This window comes from Atractosteus spatula, chromosome 25, assembly GCF_055471065.1.
Source record: "Atractosteus spatula isolate fAtrSpa1 chromosome 25, fAtrSpa1.hap1, whole genome shotgun sequence".
Lineage (NCBI taxonomy): Eukaryota > Metazoa > Chordata > Actinopteri > Semionotiformes > Lepisosteidae > Atractosteus > Atractosteus spatula.
The window spans coordinates 1,298,834-1,319,806 of record NC_142730.1 but is presented as its reverse complement, the minus strand read 5'-3'; the positions used below and the strand labels follow the sequence as shown (position 1 = coordinate 1,319,806).

Sequence of the window (20,973 nt, the reverse complement as noted above, 5' to 3'; positions counted from 1 at the left end):
AAAGTGGAGAAAACGTCTGAAAAAAAAAATAAAAGGAAAAATATGCAAATATGCGGGGGGGGGTGGCGGCGCGTACTGATGACGTACCAGCGAGCGAGGCGGCCGTATTCTTAAAAAAGACGAGTTCGGAATGAAAACACATATACAGAGAGGCCACGAGTGTTACATCACGGGACACGCTGTGGGTCCGCAGTGTTTTCCAGGGAAACGGGGAAAATGGAAAACTCCGATTAAACAGGGGCCAGCGGTGTGGAAAAGGGTCCGAATTTCTCCGAGACCCCCAAGTCACCTGCGACTGTTGCTATGGCGACCGGCAGGCGCGGTCTACTGCCGGTATCGACCCTGCCTGAAACTAATTCTGTTTTTGTTATTTCAAACATTAAATTGACACCAAATAATACCAAAAAGGGACAAAGGGTATCCAAAAAAGACTCAAAAACATGCTCACTGTGACTTTTTCAGGAGGTCCAGTGGAGAAGTACAGCGCAGGTGAACCCAACCCCCCTCACATCTGTATGCCCAGTAACGGTCTTTGGGGTTACTGCCTCCTCCCTCAGAGCAAGACGGTGCAGGGTTCGACAGGCCCTGACCCTCAGACTGCCCCCCGCAGGGAGTGTTAGAAAGCAAGCCAGCAGGTAAGGGCTGTGGCTGGTCGTGGTCATGAAGGTGATGTTGGGGGCGTGGCCCTCCAGGTACAGTGTGGAGGGCGTGGTGAGGTCGGGCATGGCCACATACAGGCAGTGGGGTAGGTGAGGTTATTCAGAGACAGTGGGGTGGGAGAGACACACAGAGGGGTATAGCCTCACACACAGAGACACACAGGGGTATAGCCTCACACACAGAGACACACAAGGGTATAGCCTCACACACAGAGACACACAGGGGGGTATAGCCTCACACACAGAGACACACACAGAGGGGTATAGCCTCACACACAGAGACACACAACGAGGGAAACACTGGAGTATAGTCTCATTTTTCCATGACATTATTTCTCTCTCAGGAACAGGGTGCTCTTAACTTCTGACCCTTCACCCTGTTCCTGAGAGAGAAATAATGTGACATTTTTTTATGAATTGTGCATTGTATCCAGTTGTGCATTGAAACTGTCCAGATTCGGTGTAAATACCAGTAAACCCTGTTATTACTCTTGTTCTGCTGGTGACTCATCTACTGCTTTTGCTTTGAACGATGCAAACATGTCTGAAGCTGGTTTTGCAGATAAAACTCCCAGTAAAGTCATTTTCCCTTCGAACACCTCAGTGTCAGGTGCACTGCAGCGCTCATTTTCAATAATATAAGATCACTTTATTGGTCATATACAAGTTCTTGTACTAGGAATTTGTCTTTTCGCAGACCCCAGCTTGCTCCCCATGAGGCACACAGACAGGGAGAGAAGCTGGGGGTCAGAGTGCAGGGTCAGCCATTTATATGGCACCCCTGGAGCAGCTGGGGTTAAGGGGCCTTGCTCAGGGGCCCAACAGAGTAGGATTCCTCTGCCTGCCACAGGATTTGAACCGGCAACCTTCCAGCCACAGGCACAGATCCTGAGTCACAGAGCCCCTTTTTAAAAAAAAATAGTTTCCGAAAACAAAATTGCTTAAGTCTGGCTCTTGATCTTAGACATTTAGATGTTCGTTAGAACTAATAGCAATCAGTAATGCCCGTTTCATCTTCCACTTGTGTGCCTGCTTTCCCATAAGTCTACACGACTTCTCTACATACAAAGATCTACAACTCTATGGTGTTTCTGCATGACGTCATCAAATGCCGACTGGTTTGTTGTCTGTAATAAAAAGATGCCTTGTTAAATGGTATTTTATTTGTTAGTGCTGTGTAGTTTTGTACAGACAACTATGATTAATTTTATAGCCACCGAAACGTCGTCTGCTTTGCACAGAGATCCTTTTACAGTGAGCTAAGGAGATTGCACAAAACGAGATGGAGAATTATACATTTATGCAAAAATCTTCAGTTTCATAATTGAATCGGTTTATTTGTAATTGGTACCCGTGAGCTTCTGCGAATCTTTCAGAGGCGATACAGGAGTAGGGAGACCACACCGGCCGACACTTCGGTCTCAGGTACGCTAGTTACAGGTGGATTCCTAATTAGGAAACTGTTAGTTAGAACGGATTTTTTTTGTTTATTTTTTTTACATAATATTTATTATTAGGACGTAAAAAAATTAATGAAATGCATGTGCATTATTATTATTACTGTTAATGTATTGTGTTAGAATAACAAGAAAATAAGTGTGCTTCACTTATATGATACTTTTACTGAAAGCGAATTATGGAGACAATGACGATCTGATTCACAGACGCCTCTGGGTGTTTACGTGATGCTTGAGCGCTCCAGACCGCGTCAGCAGCTGTGCTGACCTGAGGGCGGGGCAGCTGTGCGGCTCGGATCTCCTTACCGGAAGGTTGTGGGTTCGAATCCCAGCCGGGACATTGCTACCTTTGAGCACAGCTCATCCGAACTGGTCCAGTACATTACCCAGCTTTTGAAATCGGTGGAAATGTCGGTTATTTTAAATAAAGGCATCTGGAGTAATATTCATCTTATTAATAATAAGGAACAAGTAATAGGTTAATTCTATGCTGAAAAAAAAGAAGAAAGAAAACACAACGTTTCGGCCGTGGAGCCTTCTTCAGGTGTGAGACACCTCTGACACCTCTCACACCTGAGGAAGGCTCCACAGCTGAAACGTTGTGTTTTCTTTCTTCTTTTTTTCAGCAGGGAATACACCTATTACTTGTTCCTTTGCAGCCTACGCATGCTGACGCAGCTCCCTACCTGAATTATTAATAATAAACAGACCCCATTGCCAGACTGGCTTCCTGTGACCTGTTACCCCAGCACTGGGTCTCCTCTGTGGACAGATAGATACCTAGCTTTGAGCTTTAAAATGATTGTTTTTATATGATTTGTTGAACTAGTGTAGAATACTGTAAATTTGAAAGTCTCTTTTTACAGTATACCATTCCGAAAAGCATCAGTTTAAAATGTTTAAAAATTCCATCTTTCTCACTGGCTGCAAAGACATCAGTGCTCATTCCAGGCTGTACAGGCAAAGAGACAGGTAAAGAGTTACTGATCTGAGCTCCCTGCAATACAAGCTTTCACTGGGGCCATTCTCAAGGCAGTACAATAGACCGCAAACTCATGCACAACTCAGTTTGGAAATCGAAATCTGAAGATTTTGTTGTTTCCCTAAGAATTTTATATTACTGTTTCCATAAGGCTTCCATTGAACACAGAGAGGAACACTGCCATTGGCCTGGGCTAAGCTCCGCCCCCTCCACTTGCACTGGTTTGGCTAGGCCAACGCAAGGCATCATCATGGAGACCTGTTTGCTGTCAATCAAGCAGGAGGGGGAGGAGCTACCTCACAGAGGGGCGGAGTCTGGGCAGGGAGATGTGCAGAGGGTGTGTGTGAAGGAGGAAGAGGAAGCGAGGTCAGAGGTCAATGGAGAGGTGACCACACAGCCAGGTGAGTCAATGAAGACCAGGACATGTTGCCCAGTGAGAACAGGAGTGTTGACTTGTGCTGTGATTTGATGGACTTTGATTTGTGTTGTTTTAATTGCTATGAGCATGGTTGAGCAGTGCTTAGCATTGCTGCCTCGCAGTACTGGGACTCTGGGTTCAAATCCTGAGGTGCTGTCTGTGTGGAGTCTGTATGTTCTGCCCATGTTCCTCCCACAGTACAAAGACAGACTTGTAGGTTTGTTGGGTTTGGGGAAAATTGGCCCTGGTGTGAGTGTGTGGGCCTTGCTATGGACTGGTATCCCATCCGAGGTGTACCCTGCCTTCCTGCCTTGCGCAACCTCCAGCTCCTCCCAGCTGGATAACGTGGTTAGATAATAGATGGATAGCTGTGCTGTCCTGGGGCTAGATGGTGTCCGTGAGCCTCAGGACCAGCTGGCTGAGGGGCTCTTCTCTGGGCTCTTCTCTGGGCTCAGCAGGGCCTGGTGGTGGTAGACTTCTGATCACTGTCTCTCGGGGGTAACCAGTATTCTAGTGCTGTTTTCTGCATGCTGATTAGTACTGGCTATTGGCCTGATTCAGCCCCGCATGTTTTGACTGGCCTCCCCTGCTGGCTCCCTGATGCAGGTCCTGAAGAGTGAGTTTTGTGCACTTTGTGTGCTGTGTCTCGCTCCCAGTGTCCCTGCAGTGCCGGGAGTGCGGCCTGCGGTTCCCGGGCAGCCGGGCGAAGGAGCGCCACATGCGCCGCCGCCACCCGGAGGAGTACCAGGAGCACATCCTGTCCGGCTCCCTGCGCTGCCACCTGTGCCAGCTGTCCTGCGGCTCGTCCCGGGAGCTCATCGAGCACCAGCGCGCCCAGCACACGCAGGTCAGCCCCCGCGGTCACGCCCCGGCGTCGGCCGGCCCGCCACTGATCGGCGGGTGATGGAGACGGATGTCACCCTGTGCGCCTTCTGTGCCCCTGTCCCCCAGGGCCGGCCGTTCCAGTGCCCCGTGTGCGGCGACAGCTTCGTCCAGTCCCACGCCCTCATCAACCACAAGCGCCGCCACCTGCGCCAGTCCAGCTACGTGTGCCGGGACTGCGCCCACACCTGCCGCTCCCTCAAGCAGCTGCTGAGCCACCGCCGCGGCCACGCCCCCCCGGCGCCGCGGCAACCTCCGGCCCCGCCCACCCCGGCGGCCCCGCCCCCGGACACCTCTCCCCGTGAGTCAGACACGTGGCCAGGCTGATCAAGGTCCCCATCGTCAGCATCACTCACCATCACCATTACTGACATCATCATCATAACCTGCACAGTCACCATCACCAATGGCTGATTCTTTTACTCCTTCTCTGCTCTCTGTTTGACCTGCACTGCTTCTCCGTGTCTGTATGGAGCCCTCTCTCTCTCTCTCTCTCTCTCTCCCAGTCGTGTCTCTCCAGTGCCTCCAGTGCTTCATCACCTTCAAGGACCTGGAGACGAGCGAGAAGCACCTGCGCTTCAAGCACCCTGAGGAGTACGAGCGCCGGCTCCGGGGACGAACTGTCTTCGCCTGCCGCCGCTGCGACCACACCTTCCCCTCCTCCGCCCAGCTCGCGGCCCACCAGAGAGCCCACCGCACCCAGAGCGAGGGAGAGCGGGACAGGGAGGAGGAGGAGGAGAGGGAGGGCGGCGCGGAGCAGGACCCCCCTCCTGACACTGCTGGGACTGGTGAGAGAGGGAGAGGAGGAGAGAGAGGAGAGAGAGAACAGTGGGAGAGGAGGAGAGAGAGGGAACAGAGAGAGAGGAGAGACGAGACAACAGAGAGAGGAGAGAGAGAGGGGAGAGAGAACAGTGGAAGAGGAGGAGAGAGAGGGAACAGAGAGAGTTAACACACAAAGGAGAGAGAGGAGAGACAGCAGAGAGAGGAGAGAGAGAACAGAGGGAGAGGAGGAGAGAAAGGAGAGACAACCGAGAGGGAACAGAGGGAGAGGAGGGGAGGTGGGGAGAGTGGGGGACAGAGGGACGTGCTGTGCAAGTAGCTACCTCCCTCTCCCCCTCCAGACCCCGGCTCCCAGCCTGCCCCCAGCCCCGCCCCGCAGCAGCACAAGTGCCCTCACTGCAACTTCCTGTTCCGGGACGTGAAGACGCAGGAGCGCCACATGCACGCCAAGCACCCCCCCGGCTGCTCCGCGCCGCCCGCACTGCTCTTCGCCGAGGAGGAGGAGGAGGAGGAGGGTGAGGTGCTGCAGGTCCAGATCAAGGAGGAGCCCCCTGAGGAAGAGGAGGACACACCCCTGGGGACAGGTCCCGCCCACAGCTGCAGGGAATCTTCTGGTAAGTCACCTGTCTGGATTGGTTTGTTTCTGTCCACTGTCCACTGTCCATCTGTCCATTTATCTGTCCATCTACTTGTCTTCCCAGGACACCCCTGGTCACCCTGCTCTTCCCCACGCTCCGATGACCAGTATCCTGACCCTGTCCCGAGCTCCGGGGAGAGAGGGGGGGAGCGAGGCACGGAGGAGGAGGAAGAGGAGGTGCTGAGAGTCCAGATCAAAGAGGAGCCCCTAGAGGAGGAGAGGGACAGCAGGGAGGCACCTGGAGAGAGAGGTGAGTGGAGAGAGAATGGTCTGCAGGGCTGTCCAGTCCTGGTCCTGGAGGGTCAGTCAGTGTGTCTGCAGGGCTGTCCAGTCCTGGTCCTGGAGGGACGGTCAGTGTGTCTGCAGGGCTGTCCAGTCCTGGTCCTGGAGGGCCGGTCAGCGTGTCTGCAGCCAGTACTAACACTTTACCACCACATACTGTACATCCATTGTAATGATTTATAATTTTTGTGTGAAGTTAATTTTTATATCCAATTCGTAATCTCTCTCCCTGTCTGCCTTCCCCTCTGTCTCTCTTCCTCTCTCAGACTCTCAGCTTTTGCCCCCCTCCACTGACCCTTCTCCTCGCCTGCCCTTCTTGTGCCCACTGTGTGGCGAAGGTTTCGACCGTCCAGCTGCCATGGCAACACATCGCCGGCGACTCCACCCCCGGGGGCCGTGGCGCCACGCCTGTGCCGACTGTGGCCAGGTGTGCCACAGCCAGGAGGCGCTGTTGATTCACCGCCGGCTCCACACTGAGGAGAGACCGTACCTGTGCCAGGTGAGAATCAGACACACTGAGGAGAGACTGTACCTGTGTCAGGTGAGGCTCAGACACACTGAGGAGAGACCGTACCTGTGTCAGGTGAGGCTCAGACACACTGAGGAGAGACCGTACCTGTGCCAGGTGAGGCTCAGACACACTGAGGAGAGACCGTACCTGTGCCAGGTGAGGCTCAGACACACTGAGGAGAGACCGTACCTGTGCCAGGTGAGAATCAGACACACTGAGGAGAGACCGTACCTGTGCCAGGTGAGAATCAGACACACTGAGGAGAGACCGTACCTGTGCCAGGTGAGGCTCAGACACACTGAGGAGAGACCGTACCTGTGTCAGGTGAGGCTCAGACACACTGAGGAGAGACCGTACCTGTGTCAGGTGAGGCTCAGACACACTGAGGAGAGACCGTACCTGTGCCAGGTGAGGCTCAGACACACTGAGGAGAGACCGTACCTGTGCCAGGTGAGGCTCAGACACACTGAGGAGAGACCGTACCTGTGCCAGGTGAGGCTCAGACACACTGAGGAGAGACCGTACCTGTGCCAGTTGAGGCTCAGACACACTGAGGAGAGACCGTACCTGTGCCAGGTGAGGCTCAGACACACTGAGGAGAGACCGTACCTGTGCCAGTTGAGGCTCAGACACACTGAGGAGAGACCGTACCTGTGCCAGGTGAGGCTCAGACACACTGAGGAGAGACCGTACCTGTGCCAGTTGAGGCTCAGACACACTGAGGAGAGACCGTACCTGTGCCAGGTGAGAATCAGACACACTGAGGAGAGACCGTACCTGTGCCAGGTGAGAATCAGACACACTGAGGAGAGACCGTACCTGTGCCAGGTGAGGCTCAGACACACTGAAGAGAGACCGTACCTGTGCCAGGTGAGGCTCAGACACACTGAAGAGAGACTGTACCCGTTCCAGGTGAGAATCAGGCACTCAGACTGCACCTGTTCCTCTCTCTCTCGCTCTGTGGTTTCGGCAGCTGTGTGGAAACACCTTCAAGAGGGCGTCTGGCCTACAGCGTCACAAGAGCGTCCACACCAGGCCCCCTCCTCCTCCCCCCCCCGAAGCACGACCAGCCCCCTCACTCCTGAACCAGCCCCCCCTGCTTGCCCCGCCCTCCTGTGCTGATCCGGACGGAGCTGGTAAGTACTGATGCTGTGCTGGAGTCCTAGACAGTCCGGTCACACTGCAGCACTGCAGCTGCTCCACACTGGGGGGGTTAGCGAGGAAGGGGCCCAGACTGGGGGGTTAACGAGGAAGGGGCCCCGACTGGGGGGTTAACGAGGAAGGGGCCCAGACTGGGGGGTTAATGAGGAAGGGGCTCAGAGGAGGGAAGATGGAGCACCTGGACACAAACCGATGCTGCAGCCCAGACACGATCCCAGGACTGCTTCGCCAGCCTGCTGCCTCCTGCCCTGTTACTGAAACAAGACGCGTCTGTCATCCTAAATCGTAGATCCGTGCCTTGAGAGCCCGCTCTCCGATGGACGGCGGCAGGATTGTCAGTGTTGTTGTGAGTGATGATGTCATTTCCTGTCCCCCTCCCAGCGGACGGCGGCGCCCGCGGCCTGTCCTGGCGGTGCCAGCTGTGCCACATCGCCTTCAGCGACAGGAAGACCAGAGAGCGGCACATGAGCGCCAAGCACCCCCTCCTGCAGGCGCCCCCGCCCCGTCTCCCCGGCAACACCGCACCCCGCGATCGTCCCCCGAAAACGGACCCCCACTAACAGCCAGAGGGGCGGGGGGTGGTGGGAGTGTGTGTGTTTATTTATTTTATTAGTTTTATCGATTTTCAGATTGACATTCCCCCCCCTTCCCGAAATATCATGCCCTCGCTTCACCCCGAGTGTGAGGGGCTTGTCCCCTCCCCGACACGCCGCCAACACCTCCCAGATCCACAGCGGTTTCCTGACAGTGCCGCCGTCCCGATGTTTCCAAAGGCCTGGAATTCATGGCTTCCAGCTTTCTGGCTCCTGAAGAGCGGAGGGGATCGGTTGGCGGTGGTGCCCCGCGGCGTTCGGGCAGCGTCGGCGGTTAGCGGCCCGCGCTCCTGGCAGAAGGGCCGCTCGGCCGTCCCCTCGCTGGAGGTGACCGGTGGTCCGGCGGAGCTGTCGGCAGCGCCCGCGAGCTGGGGCACGCTCCGCTGTCGCTAGACCCCCGGAGCACTGCGAGCCGAACGAGCCTTCACCCACCCCCTGCCACCAGACACCCCCCTCGTGCCCCTTTGCCCAGATCCGGGATCCTGTCAGCTTTGTGGAGTGAAAACTGGGCGTCTGTCTGTCCTGACACAGCTTTGTCCACTGTGCTTGTGTTGATAATAAATGTCATTAGTGGTCAGATGAATGAGCCTGTTGTCTTTTTTGTGCAGTTTGTGTTCAGCCTGCTCTGGCCCTTATAGAGTCAGGATACTCATCTCCCTGCAGTCTGGAGCAGAGAGCTTTAAAGGAGCCCCAGTCTCACTGTGACCTGTGTCAGTGTTACAGGGAGAGACACAGCCCTTATAGAGTCAGGATACTCATCTCCCTGCCAGTCTGGAGCAGAGAGCTTTAAAGGAGCCCCAGTCTCACTGTGACCTGTGTCAGTGTTACAGGTAGAGACACAGCCCTTATAGAGTCAGGATACTCATCTCCCTGCAGTCTGGAGCAGAGAGCTTTAAAGGAGCTCCAGTCTCACTGTGATCTGTGTCAGTGTTACAGGTAGAGACACAGCCCTTATAGAGTCAGGATACTCATCTCCCTGCAGTCTGGAGCAGAGAGCTTTAAAGGAGCCCCAGTCTCACTGTGACCTGTGTCAGTGTTACAGGGAGAGACACAGCCCTTATAGAGTCAGGATACTCATCTCCCTGCAGTCTGGAGCAGAGAGCTTTAAAGGAGCCCCAGTCTCACTGTGACCTGTGTCAGTGTTACAGGGAGAGACACAGCCCTTATAGAGTCAGGATACTCATCTCCCTGCAGTCTGGAGCAGAGAGCTTTAAAGGAGCCCCAGTCTCACTGTGACCTGTGTCAGTGTTACAGGTAGAGACACAGCCCTTATAGAGTCAGGATACTCATCTCCCTGCAGTCTGGAGCAGAGAGCTTTAAAGGAGCCCCAGTCTCACTGTGATCTGTGTCAGTGTTACAGATGGCTGATGAGTACCCGACTAAAGCATAACATCAGCATCCCAACTCTGGAATTTGAACTGAACACCTAACAGTTTCAAATCCAAAATACTAACCACCATGTTGATAGCTGGCGTGTTTTTCGCTTGATGTTGCACCCGTTGCCTGCAAAGTGAGGCTACATCTCGCCACAATCCTGGTGTTGGTGACGCGCTCTCTCCTGTAACCACGCCCCTTTCAGGCTACACGACTTCAAGGCCCGGAATGCTTTGCGAAACCCGGGCGCCTGTTTATGACGTCATTATCTCGCCTGGCCGATTCCTCCAGTCTTTGTTTTTCAACATGCGACGCGGAGAGAGGAAGGCTCAATCTGGTGCTACGTAGGTATGACTTCTATGCTTGTTTTATTTTTCATAGAAAAAAGGCAGAAAAATTATGATTTGGGGCTGAAATATGGGAGTGGGAGGATGCGTGTTTAGATATTATGGCAGGAAATTCGCTGGGTAGTGCTGATAATCCAGTAGTTACAGTGGCGCTGCAAACCCATTCACAGCAGATCTGGCGTGAAGTAGAGGTGATATTCAATTTTATTTTAAAAGTAAGATGTCTGTTGCACTCAAAACCAGGATAAGCCGATTGGCGTAAAGCGATTGCATAAAGTTTAGTCAATGAGCACGATTCGAAAAGTTATGAAATGATAGATCTTAAGTTATTGGAAAGCAGCGATGCTCTACTGATGCTGCCATTGTCCAAAACCTACCTCTGTCGAGATTGACAGTGACCTTTAACCCCTGATTAAAGACCCCAGAGCCCCTGAAGGACTGGGGCTCTCAGGGGCTGAACTGAGCCAGTTACTGTCCTCATGAGCCCAGACTCACGGTGACCTTTAGCCCCTGACTGAAGGAGTGGAGCTGTGTGGGAGCAGGGTTCGAGATTAGGAGTAGACTGGAATGATTACAGGTGAGGCGCTTGTTCGATTTCACTGCAGCCCAGTGAACAGAGAAACTCATCCATCTGCACGTAGCTCCCCTCTAGTAGAGTTTTCTCAAAGCACTTCACCCAATTATACATAAAGAAGAAAAACGTGGAGAACCAGGCAAAGAATAATACAGAAAATTGCATAAATTCTGAAAATAAAAAAGAATGAAGGAAGTGCAGGTGTTCATGAGCAGCTCTGCAGGAGAGATTTAAAGCCATCCGCCAGGGAGAGAGGGCAGACGAGGGGCTGGCCCCTGGTGCAGGATGTGAGGGAGCCCTGAGTCAGCAGGACACAGTGAGCGTATCGGGACAGGAGCTCCTGAAGGCACACAGGAGGCAGGCTGTGCAACACAGCCGGGGAGTTTAAAGAGACTGGGAGATGGCACAGGAGAGATACGATCGGAGGATTTAGAGCTGGTCAGCACTTTGGTGGTGCAGTGGGCAGCATGGCTGCCAGTCAGCACTGGGGCCTGCGTGCAGTTCTGGAACTGGGGTGTTGTCTGCGCAGAGTTTGCATGTTCCCCCTGTGTTCACTTTCTCGAGCAAAATGGCTCAGGATCTGCGCCTGTGGCTGGAAGGTTGCCAGTTCGAATCCTGCGGCCGGCAGAGGAATCCTACTCCGTTGGGCCCCTGAGCAAGGCCCTCAACCCCAGCTGCTCCAGGGTTGCTGTATAAATGGCTGACCCTGCGCTCTGACCCCCAGCTTCTCTCCCTGTCTGTGTGCCTCATGGAGAGCAAGTTCCTAACACAAGAAATTGTATATGGCCAATAAAGTGATCTCTCTCTCTAAAACAGTTCTGGACATTCTGTAGTCAGTTTGTTAAGATGGTGCTTCAGAATCTGAGACACTTTCATCAGTTTTTCAGTCTCCCCTCTCTCACTCAGGAAAGCTCTCTTCTCCCCTGGGGCTGCCGAAGGACCAGCCCCGCCCCCTCAGGGTGCAGTAGGAGAAGTTGGGCGCCATGGAGACGGTGGCTGGGCCAATCAACGAGGAGAGCTCGGGAGCAGGGGGGCAGGCCATGGAGCCAGGGCAGGTCCAGGTGGCCAAGAGGGACCGACTGGAGCCCCTGAAGAGGGACATCCCAGCTCTGATCGGAAAGCCACCCAGCTGTATGTAACGGGTTTCTTCACTGATTCATGAATATCTGAACATTAACAGAGTCTGTACTAACCTCTCTCTCAGTGCAGTGTTAATGTACTGGAGTGTCCAGTCAGTGTGTCTGTATTAACCCCTCTCTCTCTCAGTGCAGTGTTCATGTACTGGAGTGTCCAGTCAGTGTGTCTGTATTAACCCCTCTCTCTCTCAGTGCAGTGTTAATGTACTGGAGTGTCCAGTCAGTGTGTCTGTATTAACCCCTCTCTCTCTCAGTGCAGTGTTCATGTACTGGAGTGTCCAGTCAGTATTAAGTCAGTCCTCTCTGTCTGTCCAGCTGCCCAGCTGTCTCTCCAGTGCCTCGAGTGTCACATCACCTTCAGTGACTTCAAGGGGAAGGAGCGGCACCTGAAGAAGCGCCACCCGGCGGAGTACGAGGCGGCCGTGCTGGGCGACTCGCTCTTCACCTGCTACGTGTGCGACCGCGCCTTCGCCTCGTCCCGCGAGATGCTGGAGCACCAGCGCGGCCACACCGAGAAGCGCCCCTTCAAGTGCCCCGTGTGCGGCGAGGGCTTCCCGCGCTCCACGGAGCTGACGCTGCACAAGCGCGCCCACTCCCGCCAGACGGGCTACGCCTGCGCGGACTGCGGCAAGCCCTGCAAGACCCTGACGCTGCTGCGCTACCACCGGCGCACGCACACCGGCGAGCGGCCCTACGCCTGCCCGCACCCGCACTGCGCCCGCCGCTTCAGCCAGTCCTCCGGCCTGTACCGCCACCAGCTCACGCACGAGGAGGGCGGCCCGCGTGAGTGTCCCCGCCACCAGCCGGGTGGGACGGGAGACGCTGGGAGGGGTGGGAGAGACGTAGTGTGGCGGCCGCAGTGTTTGCAGAGGCGTACGAGCTCACGAAGGGTCAGTGTAGTCGTTAGGGGTCGTGGCGTGCTGGTCGATCGAGGTCCTGGCGAAGGAAGGGGTGTGGATGGGAGATGGGATCATGCCATGGTGCCTCACTGGGATGTGTCCCAGAGTTTTCCTGCCCAGGTGGCAGCTCTCCCCAGAGCCGGGCCGATGCCTGCGTAACGTTTTCCCTTCGTGTCTCGTTCGCAGAGGAAGACGAGGCTGCCCACAGCTGCCCCCTGTGTCACGTGACTTTCAAGAACGGCAAGACCCTGCTGAGACACATGAAGCACAAGCACGCGGTGGACCAGCAGGGGGCGCCAGAGGAGCATCCGCCGCAAGCAAAGCTCGTGAAACAGCTGGAGTCTATACGGCAGCCGCAGCAGCTGGACCTGACGCCGCAGCTTGTGCAGCTGCTGAAGCAGTCTGGGCCACCGCAGTCGGCTCTGCCGCCACAGCCTCCAGCGCCATTAGAGCCGCAGCCTCCAGCGCAGCTAGACCTGCAGACACAAGCGCAATTAGAGCCACAACCACATCTGCAACTGCAGTTAGACCTGCAACCACATCTGCAACCGCAGTTAGAGCCGCAACCTCATCTGCAACTGCAGTTAGAACTGCAGTCAGAGTCGCAATTGGAACTGCAGTCGCAGCCACAGTCAGAACTGCAGGTGCTGCCGCTGCTATTAGAACTGCAGACACAGAAGGAGCCGCAGTTGGCATCGCAGACACCACTGCAACAGCAACCGGAGCCACAGCCTCTAGAACCACCACTGCAGCAGCAACTGGAGTCACAGCCTCTAGAACCACCACTGCAGCAGCAACTGGTGCCACAGCCTCTAGAACCACCACTGCAGCAGCAACCGGAGCCACAGCCTCTAGAACCACCACTGCAGCAGCAACTGGTGCCACAGCCTCTAGAACCACCACTGCAGCAGCAACTGGTGCCACAGCCTCTAGAACCACCACTGCAGCAGCAACCGGAGTCACAGCCTCTAGAACCACCACTGCAGCAGCAACTGGAGCCACAGCCTCTAGAACCACCACTGCAGCAGCAACTGGAGCCACAGCCTCTAGAACCACCACTGCAGCAGCAACCGGAGCCACAGCCTCTAGAACCACCACTGCAGCAGCAACTGGTGCCACAGCCTCTAGAACCACCACTGCAGCAGCAACTGGAGCCACAGCCTCTAGAACCACCACTGCAGCAGCAACCGGAGCCACAGCCTCTAGAACCACCACTGCAGCTGCAATCGGAGCCACAGCCTCTAGAACCACCACTGCAGCAGCAACCGGAGCCACAGCCTCTAGAACCACCACTGCAGCAGCAGCTACAGCCGGAGCAGCAGCCGCAGCTCCCGGAACCGCGACCGCAGCTCGAATTGCAGCAGCAGCCACAGCCGCAAGTAGAGCTGCAGGTACAGCCCCTGCTGCCCCCACAGCCCCCGGCCCCGCTGCCCCTGCTGCTGACCCCGGCACCGCTGCGGGCTCCACCGGCGCAGTCGCGACAGGAGCGCCTGCCGGCTCAGCCTCCGGACCGCGCCCCCGAGCCAAGCCCGCCAGCCCCGCCGCGGCCGGCTAAGGGCCGCCACAGCCGGAGGAGGCCGCCGAAACGCAAGGCCCAGCCGGAGCCGCCGGGGCAGCAGAGGAAACGCCAGAAGCGCCGCCCGGCGGAGCAAGCCGCCCCCTGCTGCCCCCCCTCCCCCTCCCCCTCCTCGGCCTCTCGGGGGAACCCCAGGAAGCGCAAGGCCCCGGCGCCGGCAGCGCCCCCCGCGGGGGGTCCGGGCAGGGTGTGTGCCGAGCGGTTCTGCCGCGAGCCGGGGATGCAGGAGCACTGGGAGAGGGAGCACGGCCGGGGCGCGGCCCGCGGGGAGCCGGACACGGGCAGCGAGGGGGAGATGGAGCTCCCCCGGGTGTCGGAGACCCCCACGCGTCTGGAGGGGGACCCCGAGGCCGGGCCGGACGCCGGCGGGTCGGCCGAGCCCGGAGGCGTGCCTGGATCGGCAGGGGGGGCTGCTGCGACGTCCCCGCGGAGTCGGGAGCCGGAAGGGGCCGGGTCGCCGGGCGCCGGGGTGACTGCGAAGCCGGCGGATTTCGACACGGAGGCGGCAGCAGGACCCTTTCCTGTCCAGGATCGGGCCCTGGATTTGTCCGGGCTGCGAGGACGGGAGGGCAGGAACGCGAGGCCCGCCGAGAGAGGGGGCGCGCTCCGGCCGGCCGCCACGGAGCCTGCCGGAAGCCCGTGCCTGGACCGGAGAGCGCAGTCGGAGGAGGAGCAGCGGGAGGCGGAGCCTGAGCAGCAGGCCGGACAGAACGGCGGGGACCGTCCGGGAGCAGAGGGAGGCGGAGGAGAGGAGCAGAGGCAGGGAACAGGAGGCACGCCGCCGGATGGCCCTCTCCCATTCCCGTCCGCGTCTCCTCCTCTTCCTCCTCCTGCTTCCTCTCCCGCAGCCCTGTCGTCAGCCGGGTCGGGCCGCCCGAGCCCAGAGCAGGGGGACCGGCACCAGAGCCGCAGCCGGCCTCCGGGCCCTGACCCGCCCGCACCGGGACCCCGGCCCCCACCCGAGCCGAGCGAGGGGGAGGAGTCTGTCCTGGAGCCGCGGGACGATCGCGCGGTCCCGCCCTCCGACCCCCGCCGGCGGCTGCGGTCCTCCTCTCGTGTGGCCGCGGCCGTGCCCACCCCGGCCGCCCCAGGGGGCGCTCGAGGCCAGCGGGGCAAGCGCGGGGGGCGCAGGTCCGCCGCGGCCGCCCGGGCGGCGCCAGGCCCGGCGAGCCGCGGCCAGAGTCGGCCCGCGGATCCGGCGGAGATCAAACAGGAGGAAGAGGAGGCAGAGGTGGCCATCGGAGGAGGAGGAGGAGGGTGGAAAGGGAGGCCGGGACAGACCGCCCACCAGGAGGAGGAGGAGGGAATAAGAGACAAACGCGGAGGAGGAGAGGAGCAGGAGGAGGGAGAGACACGAAGCGGAGAGGGGCCAGGAGGGGTTGGCCAGCTCCTCTTCCAGCTGGGGTCACAGGTCGCCCCGGAAGGGGCTCTGCTGAAGGAGGAGGAAGGCATGGAGCTGGTGGAGGTCTTCCGGGCGTCGCCAGTGGCCACCGGTGGGGGGCTCTCCTTGGCCATCCACCAGGGGGCGCTAGCGGCAGCGGCCCTGATGGGAGCTTCCCTGGAGGAGTCGTCCGAGGACCAGGAGCAGATCGTCTTCGAGCTGGGCGCCGTGACCACCAGCGTGGAGGTGGTCAAGGTGGAGGAGGGCGAGGAAGAGGAGGGAGGGCGGAGGTCTCAGGCGTCCGTCCTGCTGGAGGGCTTCTTTCCTCCTCCTCCTCCTCCCGGGAGCGAGGGAGAGGAAGAGGAGGAGCGGGCGAGCGCGGGGCGACAGTCGGGGAGACAGGTGAGTTTCGGGTCAGTGGGGGTACCAGTGTTTCCGAGAGGATCGTGGGGGTATGGATAACGGTCACAACCACTGGCAGGGATTCTCTCCTGATCTGTACCCCTCTGCTACAGGTGGCGTCTCTCCTGGATTTTGGGGTGCAGGTGGACCCCGCGGACGGAGAAGTGAGCCTGATCGAAGCCCTGGGGGGGCGGGTGATCAAGGTGGAGGAGGTGCCCCCCTCCGAACTGCAGCCTGGCGGCGATACCCCACCTGGCAGCCAGCAGCAGGAGGAGAGCCCCGAGGAAGAGGGGGGCACGGAGGGGGTCCGTGTGTTCCTGGTGAAGGAGGAGGACCCCCTGATTTTGGATGAGGAACCCGCCTGCCAAGATCACCCCGGACACCCCAGGGACACGGGTGCAGCTGGTTAGTTTGGGTCTGCTGGTGAAGAGGCGCAGAATGATTTTGCTGCTCATTGGTCCAGGTCAGACAGGCGGGTGGAGGAGGGGACAGATGGAGACAGATACACCAACACATTTCCAGTCCTGGTCCTGGAGGGTCAGTCAGTGTGTCTGCAGGGCTGTCCAGTCCTGGTCTTGGAGGGTTGGACAACCCTGAGATCCAGGGCTCAGACAGACAGGGAGACAGCGTGTCCAGTCCTGAGTCCTGATCATGTGCTGCTCTGTCCCGCAGAGGCTGGCCGTGCTGTGCCGGAGGAGGGGCCGAGGGGGAGCCAGGCAGGAGACGGGGCGGGGCGCTCGGAGAGAGGGCGGGGAGGAGGAGTGAAAGAGGAAGAGAGGGAGGTGGAACTGCAGCCTCCTCTTCCTCCCCTGCAGAGAGCCGACGGGCCAGTGGGGGTGAGTTCTCACCTGTTGCCCTTAAAGTTTTTTTTCCCTATCTGGAGCGTGTGGCCCTGACCCCTGACCCCTGACCCTCTTGTCTCTCTTTGGCCGGGAGTCCAGGTGCTCCAGCAAGAGGAGCAGGCAGCACCAGACCCAGGGGAGGAAATGGAGGAAACGGGCCCATCAGTACCAGACCCAGGGGAGGAAACGGGCCCAGCAGCACTAGAACCAGACGCTGGAGCCCCAAGCGCCCACAGAGCTCACTGTGAGCCTCACTCCTTTCTGCATCTCTGCTCCCTTTCATTTCCATGTTCTCTTCTTCGCTCATCAGAACTTGTGTTTCTGTGTCCTCACTGTCCCTCTCTCTCCTCTCTGTCCCTTGCCCCATCTCTCTCTCTCCCAGGGCTGATGTCTGTGTCTTCCTCCTCCTCAGGGAGTCTGGTGACGGAGAGCTGTGAGAGGGACCGGCGCAGGCCGGAGCCAGTGGACACCGAGCCTGATGGGAACGTGTCTAGCACTGGTGCGTGCAGTGTGAGAAACACTGAGCTCGAAACAGGAGCTGACTGAGCCCTGTGGGGGCGCTGTAGCGCTGTGCTCTGAGCCCTGGGGGGGCGCTGTAGCACTGTGCTCTGATCTCTTTGGGGGGTGCTATAGCGCTGTGCCCTGAGCCCTGGGGGGGCGATGTAGCACTGTGCTCTGATCTCTGTGGGGGGCGCTGTAGCACTATGCTCTGATCTCTTTGGGGCGCTGTAGCGCTGTGCCCTGATCTCTTTGGGGCGCGCTGTAGCGCTGTGCCCTGATCTCTTTGGGGCGCTGTAGCGCTGTGCCCTGATCTCTTTGGGGAGCGCTGTAGCGCTGTGCCCTGTCCCCTGGTGGGGAGCTGTAGCTCTGTTCTCTGTTACAAGTCCTGTGCAACGGTGTTCCAGGTGTTATCCAGCAGGACAGCGGGCAGCACTGCCGGCACCAGGAGCTCCTGACTCGCCTGGATCAGAGCTCCGACCTCGACGACTCCGATGGTTCCGACTCGGAGCCGGAAGGAGAGGCCGCCGCCCTGGGGCGCTACCGCGGCGACTCGGCGCGGGACAGTCCCGTGACTCCCGTCGGCGTCCTGAGACTCCAGGAGTGGACCCGGGGCAGGTGAGCCCATGTGCCGCCGAGGAGTCTGGGAGCGCTAGTCCAGTTCCAGGTCCGGATCCGGGATCGGTGACTGCCGCCGCCGCGGTTTTTCAATCCCTTTCCCGCTCTCTCCCAGATTCCCCGTGCACCCGGAGTCCGTGTTCTCCGAACCCCCGCCGCGCCCTGGGGGGGCCCCGCTGACGCCCCTCGAGTACTTCTCTCGGTACCTGGACTGGCACACCTGGGAGGGCGTGGCGCGCTGCACCAACTCCCGCCCCCACCCTGCAGGGGCCACGCCCCCCATCCGCACCTCCGCCCATGAGATCGCCCGGCTCGTGGGAGTCCACGTCGCCATGGCAACGCTGCGGGTGAGCTCTTCAGCCAGTTAGTCGAGCGCTGAGTTGTTTGCCAAAATTTCATTTTCCCAGAGCGCAGCAGTCTGATCCGCTCCAGGTGTGACAGTGTGTTGGTGATCCTCTCCCTCTTGTGTCAGGGTGAGCGTCTCGTGTGCGAGAGCGTGTCTCTGGGAGTGTGACCAGGCTGATACCCCTCTGCTTCCCCACAGTTCCCCTGTGCCAGGCTGTACTGGCAGGAGTCCACGCGGGTGCCCCTCGTCGCCGGCGCCATGCCTTTCGACCGCTTTGTGGAGCTGCAGCGGGCGCTGAGGCTGGCGGAGGGGCGTCCCGGCGCGGACGACGGGGACGGGCTGTGGCGCGTCCGCCCCCTGCTGGACCGCGTGCGCCGGGGCTGCCTGGCGCTGCCGCGCGAGGGTCACTGCGCGGTGATGACGCGGCCCGTCCCCCTCGGGCGGCGGCGGAGGACGCCAGGGCTGCGCAACACGGTTCTGGTGGGCAGCAGCGGGCTGGTCCTGGATTTCCTGGTTCGACCGGACCGGCCGAGCGACGGCGATGATGATGATGAAGAGGAGGAGGAGGAGGAAGCGGAGGCGGTTGCCAGGGTAACGAACACCATCTCGGCTTCCGAGCCGGGGAAGAGGAGCGTGGTCTTCCTGCGCGACGAGCGCTGCGCTACCCCTGGCGTCCTCCAGCGCCTCCTGGTGGCCGGGCTGCGCGGCGCGGGGAGGGCCGGGCCCGCGGTGCTGCAGCCGGGCGGCTCCTGGGAGGAGCTGGTGCGCGCCGACGGAAGGATGTGTCTGGTCCGCTGCCGCCAGGGGCAGTTCCTGTCCACCTACGTGGGCGGCGCGGCGCCCGGCTCCCGGCGCGCGGACAGCGGCGTGCCGGCGGTGGCGCGCGAGTTCCAGACGTTCACCAGGGGCGCCGAGCTGTGCGCCGACCTCCTGGCGCTGTACCGGTGCGCCGCCTCCGGCCCGGCCCGTGGCCGCTGGATGCTGGCGCTGCTCTGGCACCTCGTCGACCTGGCGCTGGCCAACTCCTGGCTGCAGTACCGCCACGACCTCCAGGGCGGCGCCCTCGCCCCTGCCGCGGGACCCTCGGCCGGGACTCTGATGGCCTTCCGGCTGCAGGTGTCCCAGGCGCTGATTTCGGCGGGGGGGGCCGGCGTGCCTCCTGCCCCTCGCCCCCCCTCCCGCGCGCCCTCCCCTCCTCCTCCGGCCCGGCGGGAGACGGCCCCCGGCCCCGCCCCCCCCGCGGCCGCCGCGCGCTACGACGGGCGCAGCCACTGGCCCGAGCAGCCGGGCGCCAGCCTGGCCGGCCCCTGCGCCTACGAGGGCTGCCGGCGGGACTCCAGCGTGCGCTGCCTCAAGTGCTGCGTCTTCCTGTGCATCGCCCGCGCCGACAACTGCTTCCTCAAGTTCCACAGCCAGTGACCCGGCCCGCTTCTGGGCCCGCTGGAGCTGGTTCGGACCTCTGGGGCAGAGCCGGAATATTGCGCCTCGGTAGGGCAGGGTGATCAGCGGGGGCGCCCCCGACCGTGATTGGTGGGGCCCTGAAACTGGCACTCTCTCCGAAATCGGGGTGCCTGTTGAAGGTGGGGTCCCTGGGGGTGCAGTTGGACCCCCAGCAATCGAGTTCCGTACAACACTAATGAACAAGGAAAAGCCCAGAGTGCTCTGCTCCTCCGTGCACCCCGACTTCCCCCCTCCCCCCCCTGCACACAGGCTGGTGCGGACACCAGCCCCTCTCGAACCCGCACTGGGCTGGGGGCTCGACTCCCGGTCGAGATCGCTCAGACTGTGCCCCCCCCCCAACAACGAAACTCACTACTCCAGCAGCACCAGCTGCAGTGCAGTCGACGCCCGGTCTGTCATTAATAATTAACACCCTGCCTGTGAGTGTGAACTCGCCGTGGAGAGAATTCCTTCGCAGAGCCGACTCTTGGGGATCCCGAGGAGAGAAGTTCCTGTTCAGAAGCGCGGGGAATCGGGGGGCCCCTCTTATTCCCAGATGAAAGCGGTACTACTGCACGGTGTGATGGAGCCAGGACTGTGGGGAAGAGGCTCCCCCTGGAGGCCAAAGCCTGGAAGTGCGAGTCTTTTTTTAATGCTGTTTTTGTGTCTGGACTAATAAAAACGACTCCTATTGAGCTCTTGTGTGTCGCTGGTTTTCATATCGGTCCTGTTGTCTTCTGCCTGAAAAACAGTCCATAAAGGCAGTGACACCATGTTTGTTACTGCATGTATTGTTATTGGTTAGCGCCATAATACTGATCGTTTCTTGCGCTTCTGTGAGGTCTTTCATCCTTATGTATCCAAAACTTCTTTATACAAACACTCCATTCTGCATCAGCAGCCCCTCCTGGGAGACACACAGGGGTCATTCTGCACCAGCAGCCCCTCCTGGGAGACACACAGGGGTCGTTCTGCACCAGCAGCCCCTGTTGGGAGACACACAGGGGTCATTCTGCACCAGCAGCCCCTCCTGGGAGACACACAGTGGTCGTTCTGCACCAGCAGCCCCTGTTGGGAGACACACAGGGGTCATTCTGCACCAGCAGCCCCTGTTGGGAGACACACATCAGCCTCTCTGCACACAGATCAGGGGGAGGAGAGAGGAACTGCTGTACCAG

At 59.2% G+C, this 20,973-nt stretch overlaps 3 protein-coding genes across 9 annotated transcripts; all 3 read left to right on the top strand.

Annotated features, from left to right (window-relative positions):
* The first annotated feature begins 1,783 nt into the window (after positions 1-1,783).
* LOC148814968 (histone H4 transcription factor-like) lies at positions 1,784-4,725 on the top strand. 3 transcript variants are annotated; one of them, XM_088905522.1, is made up of 5 exons: positions 1,784-2,084; positions 3,049-3,088; positions 3,250-3,499; positions 4,173-4,363; positions 4,468-4,725. In XM_088905522.1, exons 3-5 carry the CDS (start codon positions 3,349-3,351, stop codon positions 4,723-4,725), a joined length of 600 nt encoding a protein of 199 aa, XP_088761648.1. In that variant the 5' UTR covers positions 1,784-2,084; positions 3,049-3,088; positions 3,250-3,348. The 3 variants fall into 3 exon arrangements, with proteins under 3 accessions (XP_088761648.1, XP_088761647.1, XP_088761646.1); XM_088905521.1 differs by lacking the exon at positions 3,049-3,088; XM_088905520.1 differs by lacking the exon at positions 1,784-2,084 and having other exon boundaries at positions 2,965-3,499.
* A 127-nt stretch (positions 4,726-4,852) lies between these two features.
* Positions 4,853-8,945, top strand: LOC148814967 (uncharacterized). The gene is made up of 6 exons (XM_088905519.1): positions 4,853-5,186; positions 5,520-5,792; positions 5,880-6,065; positions 6,364-6,596; positions 7,582-7,744; positions 8,151-8,945. The coding sequence occupies exons 1-6, from the start codon at positions 4,868-4,870 to the stop codon at positions 8,327-8,329; spliced, it is 1,353 nt and encodes a 450-aa protein (XP_088761645.1). The 5' UTR covers positions 4,853-4,867; the 3' UTR covers positions 8,330-8,945.
* A 1,069-nt stretch (positions 8,946-10,014) lies between these two features.
* znf576.1 (zinc finger protein 576, tandem duplicate 1) lies at positions 10,015-20,484 on the top strand. 5 transcript variants are annotated; one of them, XM_088905518.1, is made up of 12 exons: positions 10,015-10,084; positions 11,564-11,788; positions 12,109-12,576; positions 12,879-16,051; positions 16,165-16,456; positions 16,724-16,887; positions 16,993-17,055; positions 17,089-17,137; positions 17,306-17,392; positions 17,799-18,009; positions 18,125-18,356; positions 18,554-20,484. In XM_088905518.1, exons 2-12 carry the CDS (start codon positions 11,641-11,643, stop codon positions 19,772-19,774), a joined length of 6,108 nt encoding a protein of 2,035 aa, XP_088761644.1. In that variant the 5' UTR covers positions 10,015-10,084; positions 11,564-11,640; the 3' UTR covers positions 19,775-20,484. The 5 variants fall into 5 exon arrangements, with proteins under 5 accessions (XP_088761644.1, XP_088761643.1, XP_088761642.1 ...); XM_088905517.1 differs by having other exon boundaries at positions 17,276-17,392; XM_088905516.1 differs by having other exon boundaries at positions 16,993-17,137.
* Positions 20,485-20,973: the final 489 nt, after the last annotated feature.

What these genes read in the sequence shown, in the direction of transcription:
- LOC148814968 (XM_088905520.1), top strand. Translation starts at nt 3,172, where the DNA reads ATGCACAACTCAGTTTGGAAATCGAAATCTGAAGATTTTGTTGTTTCC. An exon ending in AGAGGTGACCACACAGCCAG is followed by an intron (nt 3,500 to 4,172) that starts GTGAGTCAATGA and finishes TCTCGCTCCCAG; the next exon opens with TGTCCCTGCAGTGCCGGGAG. An exon ending in AGCGCGCCCAGCACACGCAG is followed by an intron (nt 4,364 to 4,467) that starts GTCAGCCCCCGC and finishes CCTGTCCCCCAG; the next exon opens with GGCCGGCCGTTCCAGTGCCC.
- LOC148814967 (XM_088905519.1), top strand. Translation starts at nt 4,868, where the DNA reads ATGGAGCCCTCTCTCTCTCTCTCTCTCTCTCTCCCAGTCGTGTCTCTC. An exon ending in GGAGGCACCTGGAGAGAGAG is followed by an intron (nt 6,066 to 6,363) that starts GTGAGTGGAGAG and finishes TTCCTCTCTCAG; the next exon opens with ACTCTCAGCTTTTGCCCCCC. An exon ending in TGCTGATCCGGACGGAGCTG is followed by an intron (nt 7,745 to 8,150) that starts GTAAGTACTGAT and finishes TCCCCCTCCCAG; the next exon opens with CGGACGGCGGCGCCCGCGGC.
- znf576.1 (XM_088905514.1), top strand. Translation starts at nt 11,641, where the DNA reads ATGGAGACGGTGGCTGGGCCAATCAACGAGGAGAGCTCGGGAGCAGGG. An exon ending in GCACGAGGAGGGCGGCCCGC is followed by an intron (nt 12,577 to 12,878) that starts GTGAGTGTCCCC and finishes TCTCGTTCGCAG; the next exon opens with AGGAAGACGAGGCTGCCCAC. An exon ending in AAGCGCCCACAGAGCTCACT is followed by an intron (nt 17,138 to 17,275) that starts GTGAGCCTCACT and finishes TCTCTCTCCCAG; the next exon opens with GGCTGATGTCTGTGTCTTCC.